This window comes from Oncorhynchus kisutch, linkage group LG28, assembly GCF_002021735.2.
Source record: "Oncorhynchus kisutch isolate 150728-3 linkage group LG28, Okis_V2, whole genome shotgun sequence".
Taxonomy (NCBI): domain Eukaryota; kingdom Metazoa; phylum Chordata; class Actinopteri; order Salmoniformes; family Salmonidae; genus Oncorhynchus; species Oncorhynchus kisutch.
The window spans coordinates 50027818-50049589 of record NC_034201.2 but is presented as its reverse complement, the minus strand read 5'-3'; the positions used below and the strand labels follow the sequence as shown (position 1 = coordinate 50049589).

Below are 21772 nucleotides of genomic sequence, written 5' to 3'. Positions count from 1 at the left end.
TCTACAGGGTGATGAGACAGGGGAGGGCTCCCGGTATAGTCTACAGGGGAGGGCTCCCAGTATAGTCTACAGGGGAGGGCTCCCAGTATAGTCTACAGGGTGATGAGACAGGGGAGGGCTCCCAGTATAGTCTACAGGGTGATGAGACAGGGGAGGGCTCCCAGTATAGTCTACAGGGGAGGGCTCCCAGTATAGTCTACAGGGTGATGAGACAGGGGAGGGCTCCCAGTATAGTCTACAGGGTGATGAGACAGGGGAGGGCTCCCAGTATAGTCTACAGGGGAGGGCTCCCAGTATAGTCTACAGGGTGATGAGACAGGGGAGGGCTCCCAGTATAGTCTACAGGGTGATGAGACAGGGGAGGGCTCCCAGTATAGTCTACAGGGTGATGAGACAGGGGAGGGCTCCCAGTATAGTCTACAGGGTGATGAGACAGGGGAGGGCTCCCAGTATAGTCTACAGGGTGATGAGACAGGGGAGGGCTCCCAGTATAGTCTACAGGGTGATGAGACAGGGGAGGGCTCCCAGTATAGTCTACAGGGTGATGAGACAGGGGAGGGCTCCCAGTATAGTCTACAGGGGAGGGCTCCCAGTATAGTCTACAGGATGATGAGACAGGGGAGGGCTCCCAGTATAGTCTACAGGGGAGGGCTCCCAGTATAGTCTACAGGGTGATGAGACAGGGGAGGGCTCCCAGTATAGTCTACAGGGGAGGGCTCCCAGTATAGTCTACAGGGTGATGAGACAGGGGAGGGCTCCCAGTATAGTCTACAGGGGAGGGCTCCCAGTATAGTCTACAGGGTGATGAGACAGGGGAGGGCTCCCAGTATAGTCTACAGGGTGATGAGACAGGGGAGGGCTCCCAGTATAGTCTACAGGGGAGGGCTCCCAGTATAGTCTACAGGGGAGGGCTCCCAGTATAGTCTACAGGGTGATGAGACAGGGGAGGGCTCCCAGTATAGTCTACAGGGGAGGGCTCCCAGTATAGTCTACAGGGTGATGAGACAGGGGAGGGCTCCCAGTATAGTCTACAGGGGAGGGCTCCCAGTATAGTCTACAGGGTGATGAGACAGGGGAGGGCTCCCAGTATAGTCTACAGGGGAGGGCTCCCAGTATAGTCTACAGGGTGATGAGACAGGGGAGGGCTCCCAGTATAGTCTACAGGGGAGGGCTCCCAGTATAGTCTACAGGGTGATGAGACAGGGGAGGGCTCCCAGTATAGTCTACAGGGTGATGAGACAGGGGAGGGCTCCCAGTATAGTCTACAGGGTGATGAGACAGGGGAGGGCTCCCGGTATCTTTATTCATCCAGTAATATATTTAGTAATATATATATAGTAATATATTTTCACCTTTATTTAACCAAGAAGGCTAGTTGAGAACAAGTTCTCATGTACAACTGTGACCTGGACAAGATAAAACTAAGCAGTGAGACACAAACAACACAGAGTTACACATAAACAAACATACAGTCAATAACACAATAGAAAAGTGAAAGTCTATATACAGTGTGTGCAAATGGCGTGAGGAGGTAAGGCTATAAATAGGCCATAGGAGCGAAGTAATTACAATGTATCAAATTATCACTGGAGTGATAGATGAGCAGATGATGGTGTGTACGTAGAGATACTGGTGTGCAAAAGAGCAGAAGAGTAAATAAAAACAATACAGGGATGAGGTAGGTAGATTGGATGGGCTATTTACAGATGGGTTGTGTACAGCTGCAGCGATCGGTTTGCTGCTCAGATAGCTGATGTTTAAAGTTAGTGACGGAGATATAAGTCTCCAGCTTCAGTGATTTTTGAAATTCATTCCAGTCACTGGCAGCAGAGAACTGGAAGGAAAGGCGGCCAAAGGAGGAATTGGCTTTGGGGATGACCAGTGAGATATACCTGCTGGAGCGCGTGCTACGGGTGGGTGCTGCTATGGTGACCAATGAGCTGAGATAAGGCGGGGCTTTACCTAGCAAAGACTTATAGATGACCTGGAGCCAGTGGGTCTGGCGACGAATATGTAGCGAGGGCCAGCCAACGAGAGTTTACAGGTCGCAGTGGTGGGTAGTATATGGGGCTTTGGTGACAAAACGGATGGCACTGTGATAGACTGCATCCAATTTGCTGAGTAGAGTATTGGGGCCTATTTTGTAAATGACATCGCCGAAGTCAAGAATTGGTAGGATAGTCAGTTTTACGAGGGTATGTTTGGCGGTGTGAGTGAAGGAGGCTTTGTTGCGAAATAGGCAGTCGATTCTAGATTTCATTTTGGAGATGTTTAATATGAGTCTGGAAGGAGAGTTTACAGTCTAACCAGACACCTAGGTATTTGTAGTTGTCCACATATTCTAAGTCAGAACCGTCCAGAGTAGTGATGCTGGAATGACGGGCAGGTGTGGGCAGCGATCGGTTGAAGGGCATGCATTTAGTCTTACTAGCGTTTCAGAGCAGTTGGAGGGCCACGGAAGGAGAGTTGTATGGCATTGAAGCTCATTTGGAGGTTTATTAGCACAGTGTCCAAGGAAGGGCCCAAAGAATACAGAATGGTGTCGTCTGCGTAGAGATGGATCAAGGAATCACCCGCAGCGAGAGCAATATCATTGATGTATACAGAGAAAGTGTCGGCCCGAGAATTGAACCCTGTGGTACCCCCATAGAGACTGCCAAAGGTCCGGACAACAGGCCCTCCGATTTGACACACTGAACTGAATGAAGTGCAGCCTGAATTTGACTGGACGATTTACTTGGCAACGTTCCGAAGCTGTTTTATTTGTCTATGAAATCGGATACAATGAAAACATTAAGAAGACGCATTCAGATGTACATTACATCATAATACAACGAGCCACTAGATTTCAATTATCTTTGTAATACATGGATTACCACAAAGGTTTAGCCAACATTTCAGCCAATCAGGTCTCTATCTAGTTCCTTTCCAAAAGGGACAACACTGTTGTATAGGAAATATTACAAGAATGAGCAACAACAAAACAATTATACATGGGATAACAATGCTATAAAAAGTTAAAAACTAACAAGCAACAATTCCAGAATTAAATCTACAAGGAAATCTGTCATGTTTGTTCTTCTCAGTCAGGCTTCCAATGCTTCTGGCCATCATGCCATTCCCCGTGCTGAGATCCATGATGTCGAAGATCGTGTCAAAGACCGAGCAGGGTGAGTTTTAGTTCACTTTCTTTGACTAAACTAATGCTTTAAAACCCGACCGCAATTCGTTAATAAAATCATTGAGAATGAAACACACAGATTTATTTAGACTTATTTCCATGCCTTTGTGTTAATTATGGATCCCCATTAGTTCCTGTCAAGGCAGCAGCTACTCTTCCTGGGGTTTATTATGGATCCCCATTAGTTCCTGCCAAGGCATCAGCTACTCTTCCTGGGGTTTATTATGGATCCCCATTAGTTCATGCCAAGGCAGCAGCTACTCTTACTGGGGTTTATTATGGATCCCCATTAGTTCCTGCCAAGGCAGCAGCTACTCTTCCTGGGGTCCGGCAAAATTAAGTCAGTTATATAATTTCTAAAAGTTACTATACATTACTGATTTCACAACACAATGTCTTCCCTCAGGCTCCCACTCCACCACTACCACATATCTACCATACTAAATCCACGTTTATATGTTATGTTGTCATGTGTCTGCACCTGTGTTTGTGCATTCCTGAGCCATGGTTAGTTTAAACAGAGAACGTTCTAGACCACAGAGTAGGACCCTTGTCTGACCAGAGAGCCATGTCTGAAGTTCTCTTCTTTTAAGCCGTCCTCTCCTACACGGACACTTGACGAGACGATGTGGAATGTAAAGCAACTAAAGGAGTTGTACCCTGCTCTTTCTGTCTCAACGGTAGGTTCAAGTGTTGTCATGGAGACTCTTTCTGTCTCAACCTTAGGCTGAAGTGTTGTCATGGAGACTCTTTCTGTCTCAACCTTAGGCTGAAGTGTTGTCATGGAGACTCTTTCTGTCTCAATGGTAGGTTGAAGTGTTGTCATGGAGACTCTTTCTGTCTCAACCTTAGGCTGAAGTGTTGTCATGGAGACTCTTTCTGTCTCAACCTTAGGCTGAAGTGTTGTCATGGAGACTCTTTCTGTCTCAACCTTAGGCCGAAGTGTTGTCATGGAGACTCTTTCTGTCTCAACCTTAGGCTGAAGTGTTGTCATGGAGACTCTTTCTGTCTCAACGGTAGGCTGAAGTGTTGTCATGGAGACTCTTTCTGTCTCAACGGTAGGCTGAAGTGTTGTCATGGAGACTCTTTCTGTCTCAACGGTAGGCTGAAGTGTTGTCATGGAGACTCTTTCTGTCTCAACGGTAGGCTGAAGTGTTGTCATGTAGGAACATACTTTTTCAGCACTCCCGCGGGGGCAGTGATGCTTAACCTATGACTTTGAACCAATTTACCTGACAGTGTATTCTCTCTCTCTGGTGTGTGTGTGTGTGTAGGAGCGTTGTTTGCGTGCTTGGCTTGCCTGGACAGTGTGAACAACAGTGTGGCGACAGCTGTGTTCAGTAGTCTCTACGCTGCCACGGTAACCTGGTACCCTGGATTCTGCTTCCTGTTGTCTGCTGGACTCTGTGTCATCCCCTTGGTCCTGCTAGTGTGAGTATTATATGCTACTAATAATATACATCTACTAATATACTTCCTACTACGACAAATCTACTACTACTACTACTACTACTAATGTACTACTACTAATATACTACTATTGCTACTAATATACTACTACTAATAATAATAATATACTACTACTAATATACTACTATTGCTACTAATATACGACGACTACTACTAATATAATACTACTACTACTACTACTACTACTACTAATATACTACTACTACTAATATACTACTACTAATATACTACTACTACTAATAATAATAATAATAGACTACTGATCTACTACTACTACTACTACTACTAATATAATTATACTACTAATATACCACTACTAATAATATACTACTACTAATATACCACTACTACTAATAATAATAATATACTACTACTACTAATATACTACTACTACTAATATACCACTACTACTAATATACTACTACTACTAATAATAATAATATACTACTACTACTAATATACTACTACTACTAATATAATTATACTACTAATATACCACTACTAATAATATACTACTACTAATATACCACTACTACTAATATACCACTACTAATAATATACTACTACTAATATACTACTACTAATATACCACTACTAATAATAATAATATACTACTACTACTAATATACTACTACTAATATACCACTACTACTAATATACCACTACTAATAATATACTACTACTACTAATATACTACTACTACTAATATACCACTACTACTAATATACCACTACTAATAATATACTACTACTAATATACTACTACTAATATACCACTACTACTAATAATAATAATATACCACTACTAATAATATACTACTACTAATATACTACTACTAATATACTACTACTACTAATATACTACTACTACTAATATACTACTACTAATTTACCACTACTACTAATAATAATAATATACTACTACTACTAATATACTACTAATATACTACTACTACTAATATACTACTACTACTAATATACTACTACTAATATACTACTACTAATATACTACTACTACTAATATACTACTACTACTAATATACTACTACTAATATACCACTACTACTAATAATAATAATATACTACTACTACTACTAATATACTACTACTACTAATATACTACTACTACTAATATACTACTACTACTAATATACTACTACTACTAATATACTACTAATAATAATAATATACTACTACTACTAATATACTACTACTAATATACTACTACTACTAATAATATACTACTACTAATATACTACTACTACTAATATACCACTACTAATAATATACTACTACTAATATACCACTACTACTAATATACTACTACTAATATACCACTACTACTAATATACTACTACTAATATACTACTACTAATAATAATATACTACTACTAATATACTACTACTACTAATATACTACTACTACTAATATACCACTACTAATAATATACTACTACTACTAATATACCACTACTACTAATATACTACTACTAATATACTACTACTAATATACTACTACTAATATACTACTACTAATATACTACTACTACTAATATACTACTACTAATATACCACTACTACTAATAATAATAATATACTACTACTACTAATATACTACTACTAATATACTACTACTAATATACTACTACTAATATACTACTACTACTAATATACTACTACTAATATACCACTACTACTAATAATAATAATATACTACTACTACTAATATACTACTACTAATATACTACTACTAATATACTACTACTAATATACTACTACTAATATACTACTACTACTAATATACTACTACTAATATACTACTACTAATATACTACCACTACTACTACTGCTACTAATATACTACTACTAATATACTACTACTAATATACTACTACTAATATACTACCACTACTACTACTGCTACTGCCACAATGGGGGCCTGTGGAGCAGTTGCCCTGGGGGGTGTTTTAAGTGCTTTGCTCAAGGGCGCAACGGTGGCAATGTCCTCTAGGATTTGATACCAGAAACCCTACTGTTGCCAGCTCACCTCCCGACAGATTTTTCCTCATCAGACCCAAGATTTTAAAGTGGCATCCCAGCAGTTGCTGGCTCACCTCTCTAACAACTAGGCTACCTGCTGCCCCATGATGTTACTCAGCCAACCACATGAATACACACTCAGTGACTCCTGTCAGCTTTCCTTTCCTTATCAAGGGCTGGCTGTTGTTGTGAATCTGGTTGCACAGGTAGTTCTTTGTAGGCGTTTCATTGGATCAGTGTTATGATACTGTTGGTCTGGTTACGGTTGTGGCGAGATGGAGTAGGCCTACAGCGCCATCTAGTGGTCGAGTCAGAGACAACAGTTGACAACTGTAGCATTATAGCTAAGCTGAACCCTTTTCATCACCTTAACCTCGCTCTCATGAGCTGCCACGCTGGCTCTCCTATCCTGCTGGCTCTCCCATCCTGCCGCGCTGGCTCTCCCATCCTGCTGGCTCTCCCATCCTGCCACGCTGGCTCTCCCATCCTGCTGGCTCTCCCATCCTGCCGTGCTAGCTCTCCTATCCTGCTGGCTCTCCCATCCTGCTGGCTCTCCCATCCTGCTGGCTCTCCCATCCTGCCACGCTGGCTCTCCCATCCTGCTGGCTCTCCCATCCTATCCTGCTGGCTCTCCTATCCTGCTGGCTCTCCCATCCTGCTGGCTCTCCCATCCTGCCACTCTGGCTCTCCTATCCTGCTGGCTCTCCCATCCTGCCGCGCTGGCTCTCCTATCCTGCTGGTTCTCCTATCCTGCTGGCTCTCCCATCCTGCTGGCTCTCCCATCCTGCTGGCTCTCCCATCCTGCCACTCTGGCTCTCCCATCCTGCCACGCTGGCTCTCCTATCCTGCCACACGGGCTCTCCTATCCTGCCACACTGGCTCTCCCATCCTGCTGGCTCTCCCATCCTGCTGGCTCTCCCATCCTGCCACGCTGGCTCTCCCATCCTGCCACGCTGGCTCTCTTATCCTGCTGGCTCTCCCATCCTGCCGCGCTGGCTCTCCCATCCTGCTGGCTCTCCCATCCTGCTGGCTCTCCCATCCTGCTGGCTCTCCCATCCTGCCACTCTGGCTCTCCCATCCTGCCACTCTGGCTCTCCCATCCTGCCACTCTGGCTCTCCCATCCTGCCACTCTGGCTCTCCCATCCTGCCGCGCTGGCTCTCCCATCCTGCCACTCTGGCTCTCCCATCCTGCCACTCTGGCTCTCCCATCCTGCCACTCTGGCTCTCCTATCCTGCCACGCTGGCTCTCCCATCCTGCTGGCTCTCCCATCCTGCCGTGCTAGCTCTCCTATCCTGCTGGCTCTCCCATCCTGCTGGCTCTCCCATCCTGCTGGCTCTCCCATCCTGCCACGCTGGCTCTCCCATCCTGCTGGCTCTCCCATCCTATCCTGCTGGCTCTCCTATCCTGCTGGCTCTCCCATCCTGCTGGCTCTCCCATCCTGCTGGCTCTCCCATCCTGCCACTCTGGCTCTCCTATCCTGCTGGCTCTCCCATCCTGCCGCGCTGGCTCTCCTATCCTGCTGGCTCTCCTATCCTGCTGGCTCTCCCATCCTGCTGGCTCTCCCATCCTGCTGGCTCTCCCATCCTGCCACTCTGGCTCTCCCATCCTGCCACGCTGGCTCTCCCATCCTGCCACTCTGGCTCTCCCATCCTGCCACTCTGGCTCTCCCATCCTGCCACTCTGGCTCTCCTATCCTGCCACGCTGGCTCTCCCATCCTGCTGGCTCTCCCATCCTGCCGTGCTAGCTCTCCTATCCTGCTGGCTCTCCCATCCTGCTGGCTCTCCCATCCTGCTGGCTCTCCCATCCTGCCACGCTGGCTCTCCCATCCTGCTGGCTCTCCCATCCTATCCTGCTGGCTCTCCTATCCTGCTGGCTCTCCCATCCTGCTGGCTCTCCCATCCTGCTGGCTCTCCCATCCTGCCACTCTGGCTCTCCTATCCTGCTGGCTCTCCCATCCTGCCGCGCTGGCTCTCCTATCCTGCTGGCTCTCCTATCCTGCTGGCTCTCCCATCCTGCTGGCTCTCCCATCCTGCTGGCTCTCCCATCCTGCCACTCTGGCTCTCCCATCCTGCCACGCTGGCTCTCCTATCCTGCCACACGGGCTCTCCTATCCTGCCACACTGGCTCTCCCATCCTGCTGGCTCTCCCATCCTGCTGGCTCTCCCATCCTGCTGGCTCTCCCATCCTGCCACGCTGGCTCTCCCATCCTGCCACGCTGGCTCTCTTATCCTGCTGGCTCTCCCATCCTGCCGCGCTGGCTCTCCCATCCTGCTGGCTCTCCCATCCTGCTGGCTCTCCCATCCTGCTGGCTCTCCCATCCTGCCACTCTGGCTCTCCCATCCTGCCACTCTGGCTCTCCCATCCTGCCACTCTGGCTCTCCCATCCTGCCACTCTGGCTCTCCCATCCTGCCGCGCTGGCTCTCCCATCCTGCCACTCTGGCTCTCCCATCCTGCCACTCTGGCTCTCCCATCCTGCCACTCTGGCTCTCCTATCCTGCCACACTGGCTCTCCCATCCTGCTGGCTCTCCCATCCTGCCACGCTGGCTCTCCCATCCTGCCACGCTGGCTCTCCTATCCTGCTGGCTCTCCCATCCTGCCGCGCTGGCTCTCCCATCCTGTTGGCTCTCCCATCCTGCTGGCTCTCCCATCCTGCCACTCTGGCTCTCCCATCCTGCCACTCTGGCTCTCCCATCCTGCCACTCTGGCTCTCCCATCCTGCCGCGCTGGCTCTCCCATCCTGCTAGCTCTCCCATCCTGCCACTCTGGCTCTCCCATCCTGCCACTCTGGCTCTCCCATCCTGCCGCGCTGGCTCTCCCATCCTGCTGGCTCTCCCATCCTGCCACTCTGGCTCTCCCATCCTGCCGTGCTGGCTCTCCCATCCTGCTGGCTCTCCCATCCTGCCACGCTGGCTCTCCCATCCTGCTGGCTCTCCCATCCTGCCACACTGGCTCTCCCATCCTGCCACGCTGGCGCTCCCATCCTGCCGCGCTGGCTCTCCCATCCTGCCACGCTGGCTCTCCCATCCTGCCGCACTGGCTCTCCCATCCTGCCACGCTGGCTCTCCCATCCTGCCACGCTGGCTCTCCCATCCTGCCACGCTGGCTCTCCCATCCTGCCACGCTGGCTCTCCCATCCTGCCGCGCTGGCTCTCCCATCCTGCCGCGCTGGCTCTCCCATCCTGCCACTCTGGCTCTCCCATCCTGCCACTCTGGCTCTCCCATCCTGCTGGCTCTCCCATCCTGCTGCGTAAACCAACCAACAGGCTCTCTGGCTGTCTGGAACCACTACTGGCTCTCCTATCCTGCTGGCTCTCCTATCCTGCTGGCTCTCCCATCCTGCTGGCTCTCCCATCCTGCTGGCTCTCCCATCCTGCCACTCTGGCTCTCCCATCCTGCCACGCTGGCTCTCCTATCCTGCCACACGGGCTCTCCTATCCTGCCACACTGGCTCTCCCATCCTGCTGGCTCTCCCATCCTGCTGGCTCTCCCATCCTGCTGGCTCTCCCATCCTGCCACGCTGGCTCTCCCATCCTGCCACGCTGGCTCTCTTATCCTGCTGGCTCTCCCATCCTGCCGCGCTGGCTCTCCCATCCTGCTGGCTCTCCCATCCTGCTGGCTCTCCCATCCTGCTGGCTCTCCCATCCTGCCACTCTGGCTCTCCCATCCTGCCACTCTGGCTCTCCCATCCTGCCACTCTGGCTCTCCCATCCTGCCACTCTGGCTCTCCCATCCTGCCGCGCTGGCTCTCCCATCCTGCCACTCTGGCTCTCCCATCCTGCCACTCTGGCTCTCCCATCCTGCCGCGCTGGCTCTCCCATCCTGCCACGCTGGCTCTCCCATCCTGCCACGCTGGCTCTCCTATCCTGCTGGCTCTCCCATCCTGCCGCGCTGGCTCTCCCATCCTGCTGGCTCTCCCATCCTGCTGGCTCTCCCATCCTGCCACTCTGGCTCTCCCATCCTGCCACTCTGGCTCTCCCATCCTGCCACTCTGGCTCTCCCATCCTGCCGCGCTGGCTCTCCCATCCTGCTGGCTCTCCCATCCTGCCACTCTGGCTCTCCCATCCTGCCACTCTGGCTCTCCCATCCTGCCGCGCTGGCTCTCCCATCCTGCTGGCTCTCCCATCCTGCCACTCTGGCTCTCCCATCCTGCCGTGCTGGCTCTCCCATCCTGCTGGCTCTCCCATCCTGCCACGCTGGCTCTCCCATCCTGCTGGCTCTCCCATCCTGCCACACTGGCTCTCCCATCCTGCCACGCTGGCGCTCCCATCCTGCCGCGCTGGCTCTCCCATCCTGCCACGCTGGCTCTCCCATCCTGCCGCACTGGCTCTCCCATCCTGCCACGCTGGCTCTCCCATCCTGCCACGCTGGCTCTCCCATCCTGCCACGCTGGCTCTCCCATCCTGCCACGCTGGCTCTCCCATCCTGCCGCGCTGGCTCTCCCATCCTGCCACTCTGGCTCTCCCATCCTGCCACTCTGGCTCTCCCATCCTGCTGGCTCTCCCATCCTGCTGCGTAAACCAACCAACAGGCTCTCTGGCTGTCTGGAACCACTACTGACTCACCTTGTGTGCATCTCTATAACTTTTAAGAGGCTTCCCCTCCTTGTCTCCTTTCTTTCATCTGCACTGAATTAAAAGCCCCGGAAAGGTGAAAACTACAAACTGTATTCCACAGGGAATCTGCCGTTCACCTGTCCTCTTCTATAATGTCAGACTCTGTGCAGGTCAAAGGATGTAGTGAGAGACTGGAGGCAGGTTCTTTGGACTCTCTGTCTCTCTCTCAATCTCTGTCAATCTCTCCATCTCGCTCTCTCTCCCTGTCTCTCTCCACATATCTCCCTGTCTCCCTCTCGCTCTCTGTCAATCTCTCCGTCTCGCTCTCTCTCCCTGTCTCTCTCCACGGGGCGGAGGGTAGCCTAGTGGTTAGAGCGTTGGACTAGTAACCGGAAGGTTGCAAGTTCTAACCCCCGAGCTGACAAGGTACAAAATATGTTGTTCTGGCCCTGAACAAGGCAGTTAACCCACTGTTCCTAGGCCGTCATTGAAAATAAGAATTTGTTCTTAACTGACTTGCCGAGTTAAATAAAGGTAAAAAAATAATAAAAATCTCTCCCTCTCGCTCTGTCAATCTCACCGTCTCACTCTCTCCCTGTCTCTTTCCCTCTCTCTGGCTCCTTCTCTTGCTCTTTCTGTGACCTACAGGATTGTGGGGCTGCTGGGGGTGGATGAAAGTAAGGAGGCAGAGGTCCTCATCCCAGAAGAGGAAGGCCTGGCCGGAGACGATGACCCTCTCCTCACTTGAGGCTGGTGAGGCAAGACTAGAAACCTTGGCCTGGTGCTCTTTGATTTGTTCTCTTCCTCTTCTCTTTTCTCTCTCTCACTCTGTGGGGTCTGTTCTGGCACCGACTGTAGATCTATACTTAATCTGTGTTTTGGAAAATTTGCCCATGGTGGCATGTGGTTGGACAAACAGAGCTGGACTCTTAAACCAATCAGCAGTCTAGGACTCTATAAGAGATCGATTACCTCAGTTTGAATTGTTCTGATATAAAGTCAGATTTTAATTTCAGGGTAAATACCGGATGTTTCTAGAGGGCGTCAGTTACATAATATCAGAGCTCAGAACTGTTTCCTTAAATCTGGTCACATTTTATTCATACACACGTTATATTCCTGCCATCCATAATAATAACCTATGTCTATGATCAATGCAGTCATTCCAATGCCTCTTTTTATGTACAGGGTGGCAGGTAGCAGTTGGGCCAGTAACCAAAAGGTCCTTGGTTCAAATCATCGAGCCGGCAAGGTGGAACAATCTGTTGAATGTGCCCTTGAGGTGCTCTGAATAAGAGAGTCTGCTAAGTGAACTTTTGTTTGTTGGGTGTCGGAATCACAGGTGGGTCGGAATCACAGGTGGGTCGGAATCACAGGTGGGCCGGAATCACAGGTGGGCCGGAATCACAGGTGGGCCGGAATCACAGGTGGGCCGGAATGTTGCTTTTGGTTTGATTTCCCGTAGCCTCTTTTCTCAGCGTCAATTTCTCTGCGTTTTAAATACACAGCCCAATTCTTCTGATCTCTCACGGTGGAATAATTAGTGGCTGTTATGACTTTGTACATGATTCAATTATTCACGTTGTTGCAACAACAAAAAATGGGAAATAAGCAAATTGATTTTCCAAAATGTTTTAATAAGTAGCTAAATGACTAGAAGTCTCTGAAGTGAAATTAATATTGGCTAGATATCAAACAGAGCGACCGTAATAGCAGACAGCGGTAATCTACCTAATTCACAGGTATGTTCTGACTGTATACCATGTTCTACTTACCTGTTTTTATTACTGATCTGTTTGTGTTGTCGTTACATGACAAGGCTCAAACTGTCAAACTTCTACAACTCATTTAGCTCTTTCTCAATGATGCCTTACACCAACATGATAGACTTGTATAGACGCTCAAGGAAATGCACTTTCTGTCCGAACTATGTCACGACTTGTTAGTTTCCCCAGTGATCAAAACTGGTTGAAAAGATGTCATTTCAATGGCAACTGGTTGGAATGGCAATGGCAACTGGTTATTTTTTTTACGAAGTGTTGCTCTTTTTGGGCTGACCCTAGACCAGTTTGGGCTCTTGCTGACGTTGTCATGATGTCAGAAACAGATCTACAAACAGATCTAGGATCAGGATAAAAAACTTTGTTGGTTGATATTTCAACTACACTGTTACAGTAGGTTACCTCCACTTAATGATTGATTAACAAGAACGATCAATAACTCAGAACTGATCATGTAAAAACCAGCATAGGCAAATGGATGTGAAGGACAGTATTAGAAAACACTTATAAATATAAAAATATAAACTTTAGGGAGAAAAAAAATAAAAAGTTGTATTTTGAAACCATTGGATGTGTGCTGTTATTTTTACAATAATTTATGACTGCCACAAATGTTTGTGTAATTGTGTAAAATAAAATTAAAAAAATGTATTGGTATAAAATGTGTGACCGAATTTATGAAACTCTTTTTCATATGTTTTCTGACAACTAAACATTGAAGTGGCTGGATTGCATTATTTGCGGTCATTGGTTTCTAGAAAAGCAAAACACGAGTGTAATACCTACAGTGGCCACCAGGTGTCACTGTTGGATTAGGATGTAATGCCCACTGAATGATGTATAAAACCCATAGAAAGCTGCTGTTATACATTGGCCATTGAGAGGCTTTGAAGCCACTGGCCATTTTGGCATTCCCCTGTAGGAGCAGTCCTTCATATAAATTTATGAAATTCAACAGTATTTCAAATGAATGTTTCAAGGACCAAATTACATGTATTTTTGTTGTTGTCGTGGGGACCGTAACATTGGTAATCCCCAAAAATTATACTTCAAGGGAAAAATATTTTTAGATCACGTATTATAATTTAAAAGGATGCTGCACAGTCTTTTATCGATGGCACTTCCCTCATCCCTGACCACTGGCTGCATCCCCTCTGACTTCAAATTGGCCAAATCCCCTCTTCAAGAAACCAACACTTGACACATCTGACGTCTTTTCTTTCCAAAACCCTGGTGCTGTTTCTGATCAACTCTGTCAGAATGATCTTCTGGACCCTAACCAATCAGGCTTCAAGATGGTTCACTCAACTGAGGCTTCAAGACTGGTCACTCAACCGAGACTGCTCTTCTCTGTGTCACAGAGGCTCTCCACACTGCCAAAGCTGACTGTCTCCTCTGTTCTCATCCTCCTAGATCTATCTGCTGCCTTTGACACAGTGAACCATCAGATCCTCCTCTCCCCCCTCTCAGGGCAGGGCGTCTCAGGCTCTATCAGATCCTCCTCTCCCCCCTCTCAGGGCTGGGTGTCTCAGTCTCTATCAGATCCTCCGCTCCACCCTCTCAGGGCTGGGTGTCTCAGGCTCTATCAGATCCTCCTCTCCACCCTCTCAGGGCTGGGTGTCTCAGGCTCTATCAGATCCTCCTCTCCACCCTCTCAGGGCTGGGTGTCTCAGGCTCCGCCTCCTCTCCACCCTCTCAGGGTTGGGTGTCTCATGCTCTATCAGATCCTCCTCTCCCCCCTCTCAGGGCTGGGTGTCTCATGCTTTATCCGATCCTCCTCTCCCCCCTCTAAGGGCTGGGTGTCTCATGCTCTATCAGATCCTCCTCTCCCCCCCTCTCAGGGCTGGGTGTCTCAGTCTCTATCAGATCCTCCTCTCCACCCTCTCAGGGCAGGGCGTCTCAGGCTCTATCAGAACCTCCTCTCCCCCCTCTCAGGGCAGGGCGTCTCAGGCTCTATCAGATCCTCCTCTCCACCCTCTCAGGGCAGGGCGTCTCAGGCTCTATCAGATCCTCCTCTCCACCCTCTCAGGGCTGGGTGTCTCAGGCTCCGCCTCCTCTCCACCCTCTCAGGGCTGGGTGTCTCATGCTCTATCAGATCCTCCTCTCCCCCCTCTCAGGGCTGGGTGTCTCATGCTTTACCCGATCCTCCTCTCCCCCCTCTCAGGGCTGGGTGTCTCATGCTCTATCAGATCCTCCTCTCCCCCCTCTCAGGGCAGGGCGTCTCAGGCTCTATCAGATCCTCCTCTCCACCCTCTCAGGGCTGGGTGTCTCAGGCTCTATCAGATCCTCCTCTCCCCCCATCTCAGGGCTGGGCATCTCAGGCTCTATCAGATCCTCCTCTCCACCCTCTCAGGGCAGGGCGTCTCAGGCTCTATCAGATCCTCCTCTCCACCCTCTCAGGGCAGGGCGTCTCAGGCTCTATCAGATCCTCCTCTCCACCCTCTCAGGGCTAGGTGTCTCAGGCTCCGCCTCCTCTCCACCCTCTCAGGGCTGGGTGTCTCATGCTCTATCAGATCCTCCTCTCCCCCCTCTCAGGGCTGGGTGTCTCATGCTTTACCCGATCCTCCTCTCCCCCCTCTCAGGGCTGGGTGTCTCATGCTCTATCAGATCCTCCTCTCCCCCCTCTCAGGGCAGGGCGTCTCAGGCTCTATCAGATCCTCCTCTCCACCCTCTCAGGGCTGGGTGTCTCAGGCTCTATCAGATCCTCCTCTCCACCCTCTCAGGGCTGGGAGTCTCAGGCTCTATCAGATCCTCCTCTCCCCCCATCTCAGGGCTGGGCATCTCAGGCTCTATCAGATCCTCCTCTCCCCCCTCTCAGGGCAGGGCGTCTCAGGCTCTATCAGATCCTCCACTCCCCCCTCTCAGGGCTGGGTGTCTCAGGCTCTGCCTCCTCTCCACCCTCTCAGGGCTGGGTGTCTCAGGCTCTATGAGATCCTCCTCTCCACCCTCTCAGGGCTGGGTGTCTCAGGCTCTGCCTCCTCTCCACCCTCTCAGGGCTGGGTGTCTCAGGCTCTATCAGATCCTCCTCTCCACCCTCTCAGGGCTGGGTGTCTCAGGCTCTATCAGATCCTCCTCTCCACCCTCTCAGGGCTGGGTGTCTCAGGCTCCGCCTCCTCTCCACCCTCTCAGGGTTGGGTGTCTCATGCTCTATCAGATCCTCCTCTCCCCCCTCTCAGGGCTGGGTGTCTCATGCTTTATCCGATCCTCCTCTCCCCCCTCTAAGGGCTGGGTGTCTCATGCTCTATCAGATCCTCCTCTCCCCCCCTCTCAGGGCTGGGTGTCTCAGTCTCTATCAGATCCTCCTCTCCACCCTCTCAGGGCAGGGCGTCTCAGGCTCTATCAGAACCTCCTCTCCCCCCTCTCAGGGCAGGGCGTCTCAGGCTCTATCAGATCCTCCTCTCCACCCTCTCAGGGCAGGGCGTCTCAGGCTCTATCAGATCCTCCTCTCCACCCTCTCAGGGCTGGGTGTCTCAGGCTCCGCCTCCTCTCCACCCTCTCAGGGCTGGGTGTCTCATGCTCTATCAGATCCTCCTCTCCCCCCTCTCAGGGCTGGGTGTCTCATGCTTTACCCGATCCTCCTCTCCCCCCTCTCAGGGCTGGGTGTCTCATGCTCTATCAGATCCTCCTCTCCCCCCTCTCAGGGCAGGGCGTCTCAGGCTCTATCAGATCCTCCTCTCCACCCTCTCAGGGCTGGGTGTCTCAGGCTCTATCAGATCCTCCTCTCCCCCCATCTCAGGGCTGGGCATCTCAGGCTCTATCAGATCCTCCTCTCCACCCTCTCAGGGCAGGGCGTCTCAGGCTCTATCAGATCCTCCTCTCCACCCTCTCAGGGCAGGGCGTCTCAGGCTCTATCAGATCCTCCTCTCCACCCTCTCAGGGCTAGGTGTCTCAGGCTCCGCCTCCTCTCCACCCTCTCAGGGCTGGGTGTCTCATGCTCTATCAGATCCTCCTCTCCCCCCTCTCAGGGCTGGGTGTCTCATGCTTTACCCGATCCTCCTCTCCCCCCTCTCAGGGCTGGGTGTCTCATGCTCTATCAGATCCTCCTCTCCCCCCTCTCAGGGCAGGGCGTCTCAGGCTCTATCAGATCCTCCACTCCCCCCTCTCAGGGCTGGGTGTCTCAGGCTCTGCCTCCTCTCCACCCTCTCAGGGCTGGGTGTCTCAGGCTCTATGAGATCCTCCTCTCCACCCTCTCAGGGCTGGGTGTCTCAGGCTCTGCCTCCTCTCCACCCTCTCAGGGCTGGGTGTCTCAGTCTCTATCAGATCCTCCTCTCCACCCTCTCAGGGCTGGGAGACTCAGGCTCTATCAGAGCCTTCTCTCCAACCTCTCATGGCTGGGCGTCTCAGGCTCTGCCTCCTCTCCACCCTCTCAGGGCTGGGAGTCTCAGGCTCTATCAGATCCTCCTCTCCAAACTCTCAGGACTGGGCGTCTCGGGCTCTATCAGATCCTCCTCTCCACCCTCTCAGGGCTGGGTGTCTCGGGCTCTGCCCACTCTTGGATTGCATCCTACCTGGCAGGCCGCTCCTACCAGGTGATGTGGAGAGGATCTGTGTCTGCACCACGTACTCTCACTACTGGTGTCCCCCAGGGCTCGGTTCTAGTCCCTCTCTTCTCTCTATACACCAAGTCACTCAGCTCCGTCATATCCTGTCATGGTCTCTCCTATCACTGCTATGAGGATGACACTCCACTACTTTTCTCCTTCCCCCCTTCTGACACCCAGGTGGCGCCACACATCTCTGTGTGCCTGGCAGATATCTCAGCTTGGATGTCAGCCCACCACCTCAAGCTCAACCTGGACAAGATGAATCTGCTCCTCTTCCCAGGGAAGGCCTGCCTGCTCCAAGACCTCTCCATCACAGTTGACAAATCCACGGTGTCGCCTTACCAGAGAGCAAAGAACCTTGGTGTAACCATGGACAACACCCTGACGTTCTCTGTAAACATCAAAGCAGTGACTCGCTCCTACAGGTTCATGCTCTACAACATCTGTAGAGAGACTCTACCTCACACAGGGAGGTCCTAATCCACTTTTCATCTCCCGTCTGGACTACTGCAACTCGCTGTTGGCTGGGTCCCTCTCTTGTGCCATCAAACCCCTGCAACTTATCCAGAACGATGCTGCCCGCCTGGTGTTCAACCGTCCCAAGTTCTCCGATGTCACCCTGCTCCTCTCACACTCCACTGGCTTCCAGTTGAAGCTCACATCCACTACAAGACCATGGTGCTTACCTACGGAGCAGCAAGAGGAACTGCCCCTCCCTACCTTCATGCTCTGATCAAACCCTACACCCCAACCCGAGCACTCTGTTCTGCCACCTCTGGTCTCTCTGCCCTCCCACCACCACAGGAGGGCAGCTCCCGCTCAGCCCAGTACAAGCTCTTCTCTGACCTGGTACCCCAATGGTGGAACCAGCTTCCACCTGAAGCTAGGACAGTAGAGTCCCTGCCCATCTTCTGAAAACATCTGAAACCTCTTCAAACAGTATCTTAAATAATCCTCCTCGCCTTGACCCCCCCCCCCCCCCCCCCATGTACACCTTGCAGGTGCAGTCGCACACCTAAAAACATTTCTCATAAGACACTAGCTCCTTGGTATACAGAAAATACCCAAGCTCTGAAGCAAGCTTCCAGAAAATTGGAACGGAAATGGCACCACACCAAACTGGAAGTCTTCCGACTAGCTTGGAAAGACAGTACCGTGCAGTATCGAAGTGCCCTCACTGCTGCTCGATCATCCTATTTTTCCAACTTAATTGAGAATAAAAACAATGTAAAATGTACACTGCTCAAAAAAATAAAGGGAACACTTAAACAACACAATGTAAGTCCAAGTCAATCACACTTCTGTGAAATCAAACTGTCCACTTAGGAAGCAACACTGATTGACAATAAATTTCACATGCTGTTGTGCAAATGGGATAGACAACAGGTGGAAATTATAGGCAATTAGCAAGACACCCCCAATAAAGGAGTGGTTCTGGTGGTGACCACAGACCACTTCTCAGTTCCGATGCTTCCTGGCTGATGTTTTGGTCACTTTTGAATGATGGCGGTGCTTTCACTCTAGTGGTAGCATGAGACGGAGTCTACAACCCACACAAGTGGCTCAGGTAGTGCAGCTCATCCAGGATGGCACATCAATGCGAGCTGTGGCAAGAAGGTTTGCTGTGTCTGTCAGCGTAGTGTCCAGAGCATGGAGGCGCTACCAGGAGAAAGGCCAGTACATCAGGAGACGTGGAGGAGGCCGTAGGAGGGCAACAACCCAGCAGCAGGACCCCTACCTCCGCCTTTGTGCAAGGAGGAGCACTGCCAGAGCCCTGCAAAATGACCTCTAGCAGGCCACAAATGTGCATGTGTCTGCTCAAACGGTCAGAAACAGACTCCATGAGGGTGGTATGAGGGCCTGACGTCCACAGGTGGGGGTTGTGCTTACAGCCAAATACTGTGCAGGACGTTTGGCATTTGCCAGAGACCACCAAGATTGGCAAATTCGCCACTGGCGCCCTGTGCTCTTCACAGATGAAAGCAGGTTCACACTGAGCACGTGACAGACGTGACAGAGTCTGGAGATGCCGTGGAGAACATTCTGCTGCCTGCAACATCCTCCAGTATGACCGGTTTGGCGGTGGGTCAGTCATGGTGTGGGGTGGCATTTCTTTGGGGGGCCGCACAGCCCTCCATGTGCTCGCCAGAGGTAGCCTGACTGCCATTAGGTACCGAGATGAGATCCTCAGACCCCTTGTGAGACCATTGGCCCTGGGTTCCTCCTAATGCTAGACCTCATGTGGCTGGAGTGTGTCAGCAGTTCCTGCAAGAGGAAGGCATTGATGCTATGGACTGGCCCGCCCGTTCCCCAGACCTGAATCCAATTGAGCACATCTGGGACATCATGTCTCGCTCCAAATAGAGAAATCATGTGACTAAACTGAATGAAAAGAATAAGATACTATGAAACAATGACAAATGACAGAAAAAAGCTTTTGAGCACCATAAATGAAATCAGATGGCTCATTGAATCAGATGGCTCTTTGAATCAGATGGCTCATTGAATCAGATGGCTCATTGAATCAGATGGCTCTTTGAATCAGATGGCTCATTGAATCAGATGGCTCTTTGAATCAGATGGCTCATTGAATCAGATGGCTCTTTGAATCAGATGGCTCATTGAATCAGATGGCTCTTTGAATCAGATGGCTCTTTGAATCAGATGGCTCATTGAATCAGATGGCTCTTTGAATCAGATGGCTCTTTGAATCAGATGGCTCTTTGAATCAGATGGCTCATTGAATCAGATGGCTCTTTGAATCAGATGGCTCTTTGAATCAGATGGCTCATTGTATCAGATGGCTCATTTGAATCAGATGGCTCATTTGAATCAGATGGCTCATTTGAATCAGATGGCTCATTGAATCAGATGGCTCTTTGAATCAGATGGCTCATTGAATCAGATGGCTCTTTGAATCAGATGGCTCATTGAATCAGATGGCTCTTTGAATCAGATGGCTCATTTTATCAGATGGCTCATTTGAATCAGATGGCTCATTTGAATCAGATTGGTCATTGTATCAGATGGCTCATTTGAATCAGATGGCTCATTGTATCAGATGGCTCTTTGAATCAGATGGCTCATTGAATCAGATAGCTCATTCATCACAAAACCCACTGATATTGGCAACTACTTAAAAAAAATTGAGGCATGACATGCCAGCAAAAAACGCTGACACTACACATCCAAGTATAACTGATTAAAATGATAAAAGACGAGCATTGTAATTTTGAATTCTGTGAAGTGAGTGTGGAAGAGGTGAAAAAATTACGTCTATCAACAATGGCAAGCCACAGAGGTCTGACAACCTGGATGGACAAATACTGAGGATAATAGCAGACGATATTGCCACTCCTATTTGCCACATCTTCCATTTAAGCCAACTAGAAAGTGTTTGCCCCAAGGACTGGAGGGAAGCTAAAGTCATTCCCCAACCTAAGAATAGGAAAGCCCCCCTTTACTGGCTCAAAAGGCTGACCCTTTGTAAACTTTTGGAAGAAATTGTGTTTGACCGGATACAATGCTGTTTTACTGTAAACAAATTGACAACAGCCTATAGCTTATAGGAAAGGACATTCAACAACCACAGCAGTTACACAATTTACAAATTATTAATGGAGATCCATAATAAACCCCAGGAAGAGTAGCTGCTGCCTTGGCAGGAACTAATGGGGACCCATAATAAACCCCAGGAAGAGTAGCTGCTGCCTTGACAGGAACTAATGGGGATCCATAGTAAACCCCAGGAAGAGTAGCTGCTGCCTTGACAGGAACTAATGGGGATCCATAGTAAACCCCAGGAAGAGTAGCTGCTGCCTTGACAGGAACTAATGGGGATCCATAGTAAACCCCAGGAAGAGTAGCTGCTGCCTTGACAGGAACTAATGGGGATCCATAATAAACCCCAGGAAGAGTAGCTGCTGCCTTGACAGGAACTAATGGGGATCCATAATATTCCCCAGGAAGAGTAGCTGCTGCCTTGGCAGGAACTAATGGGGATCCATAGTAAACCCCATGAAGAGTAGCTGCTGCCTTGACAGGAACTAATGGGGATCCATAATAAACCCCAGGAAGAGTAGCTGCTGCCTTGTCAGGAACTAATGGGGATCCATAATAAACCCCAGGAAGAGTAGCTGCTGCCTTGGCAGGAACTAATGGGGATCCATAATAAACCCCAGGAAGAGTAGCTGCTGCCT

General features: G+C 49.9%; 1 protein-coding gene across 1 annotated transcript in view; it reads left to right on the top strand.

Annotated features, from left to right (window-relative positions):
* Positions 1–13522, top strand: part of LOC109878775 (solute carrier family 46 member 3) — a 41744-nt gene extending 28222 nt beyond the window's left edge. The window contains exons 4-7 of the mRNA XM_031807454.1: positions 3087–3170; positions 4456–4612; positions 11897–12001; positions 12437–13522. Of these exons, the coding sequence (XP_031663314.1) occupies positions 3087–3170; positions 4456–4612; positions 11897–11996 (341 nt within the window). The 3' untranslated portion in view covers positions 11997–12001; positions 12437–13522. The remainder of the gene's footprint in view (positions 1–3086; positions 3171–4455; positions 4613–11896; positions 12002–12436) is intronic.
* Positions 13523–21772: the final 8250 nt, after the last annotated feature.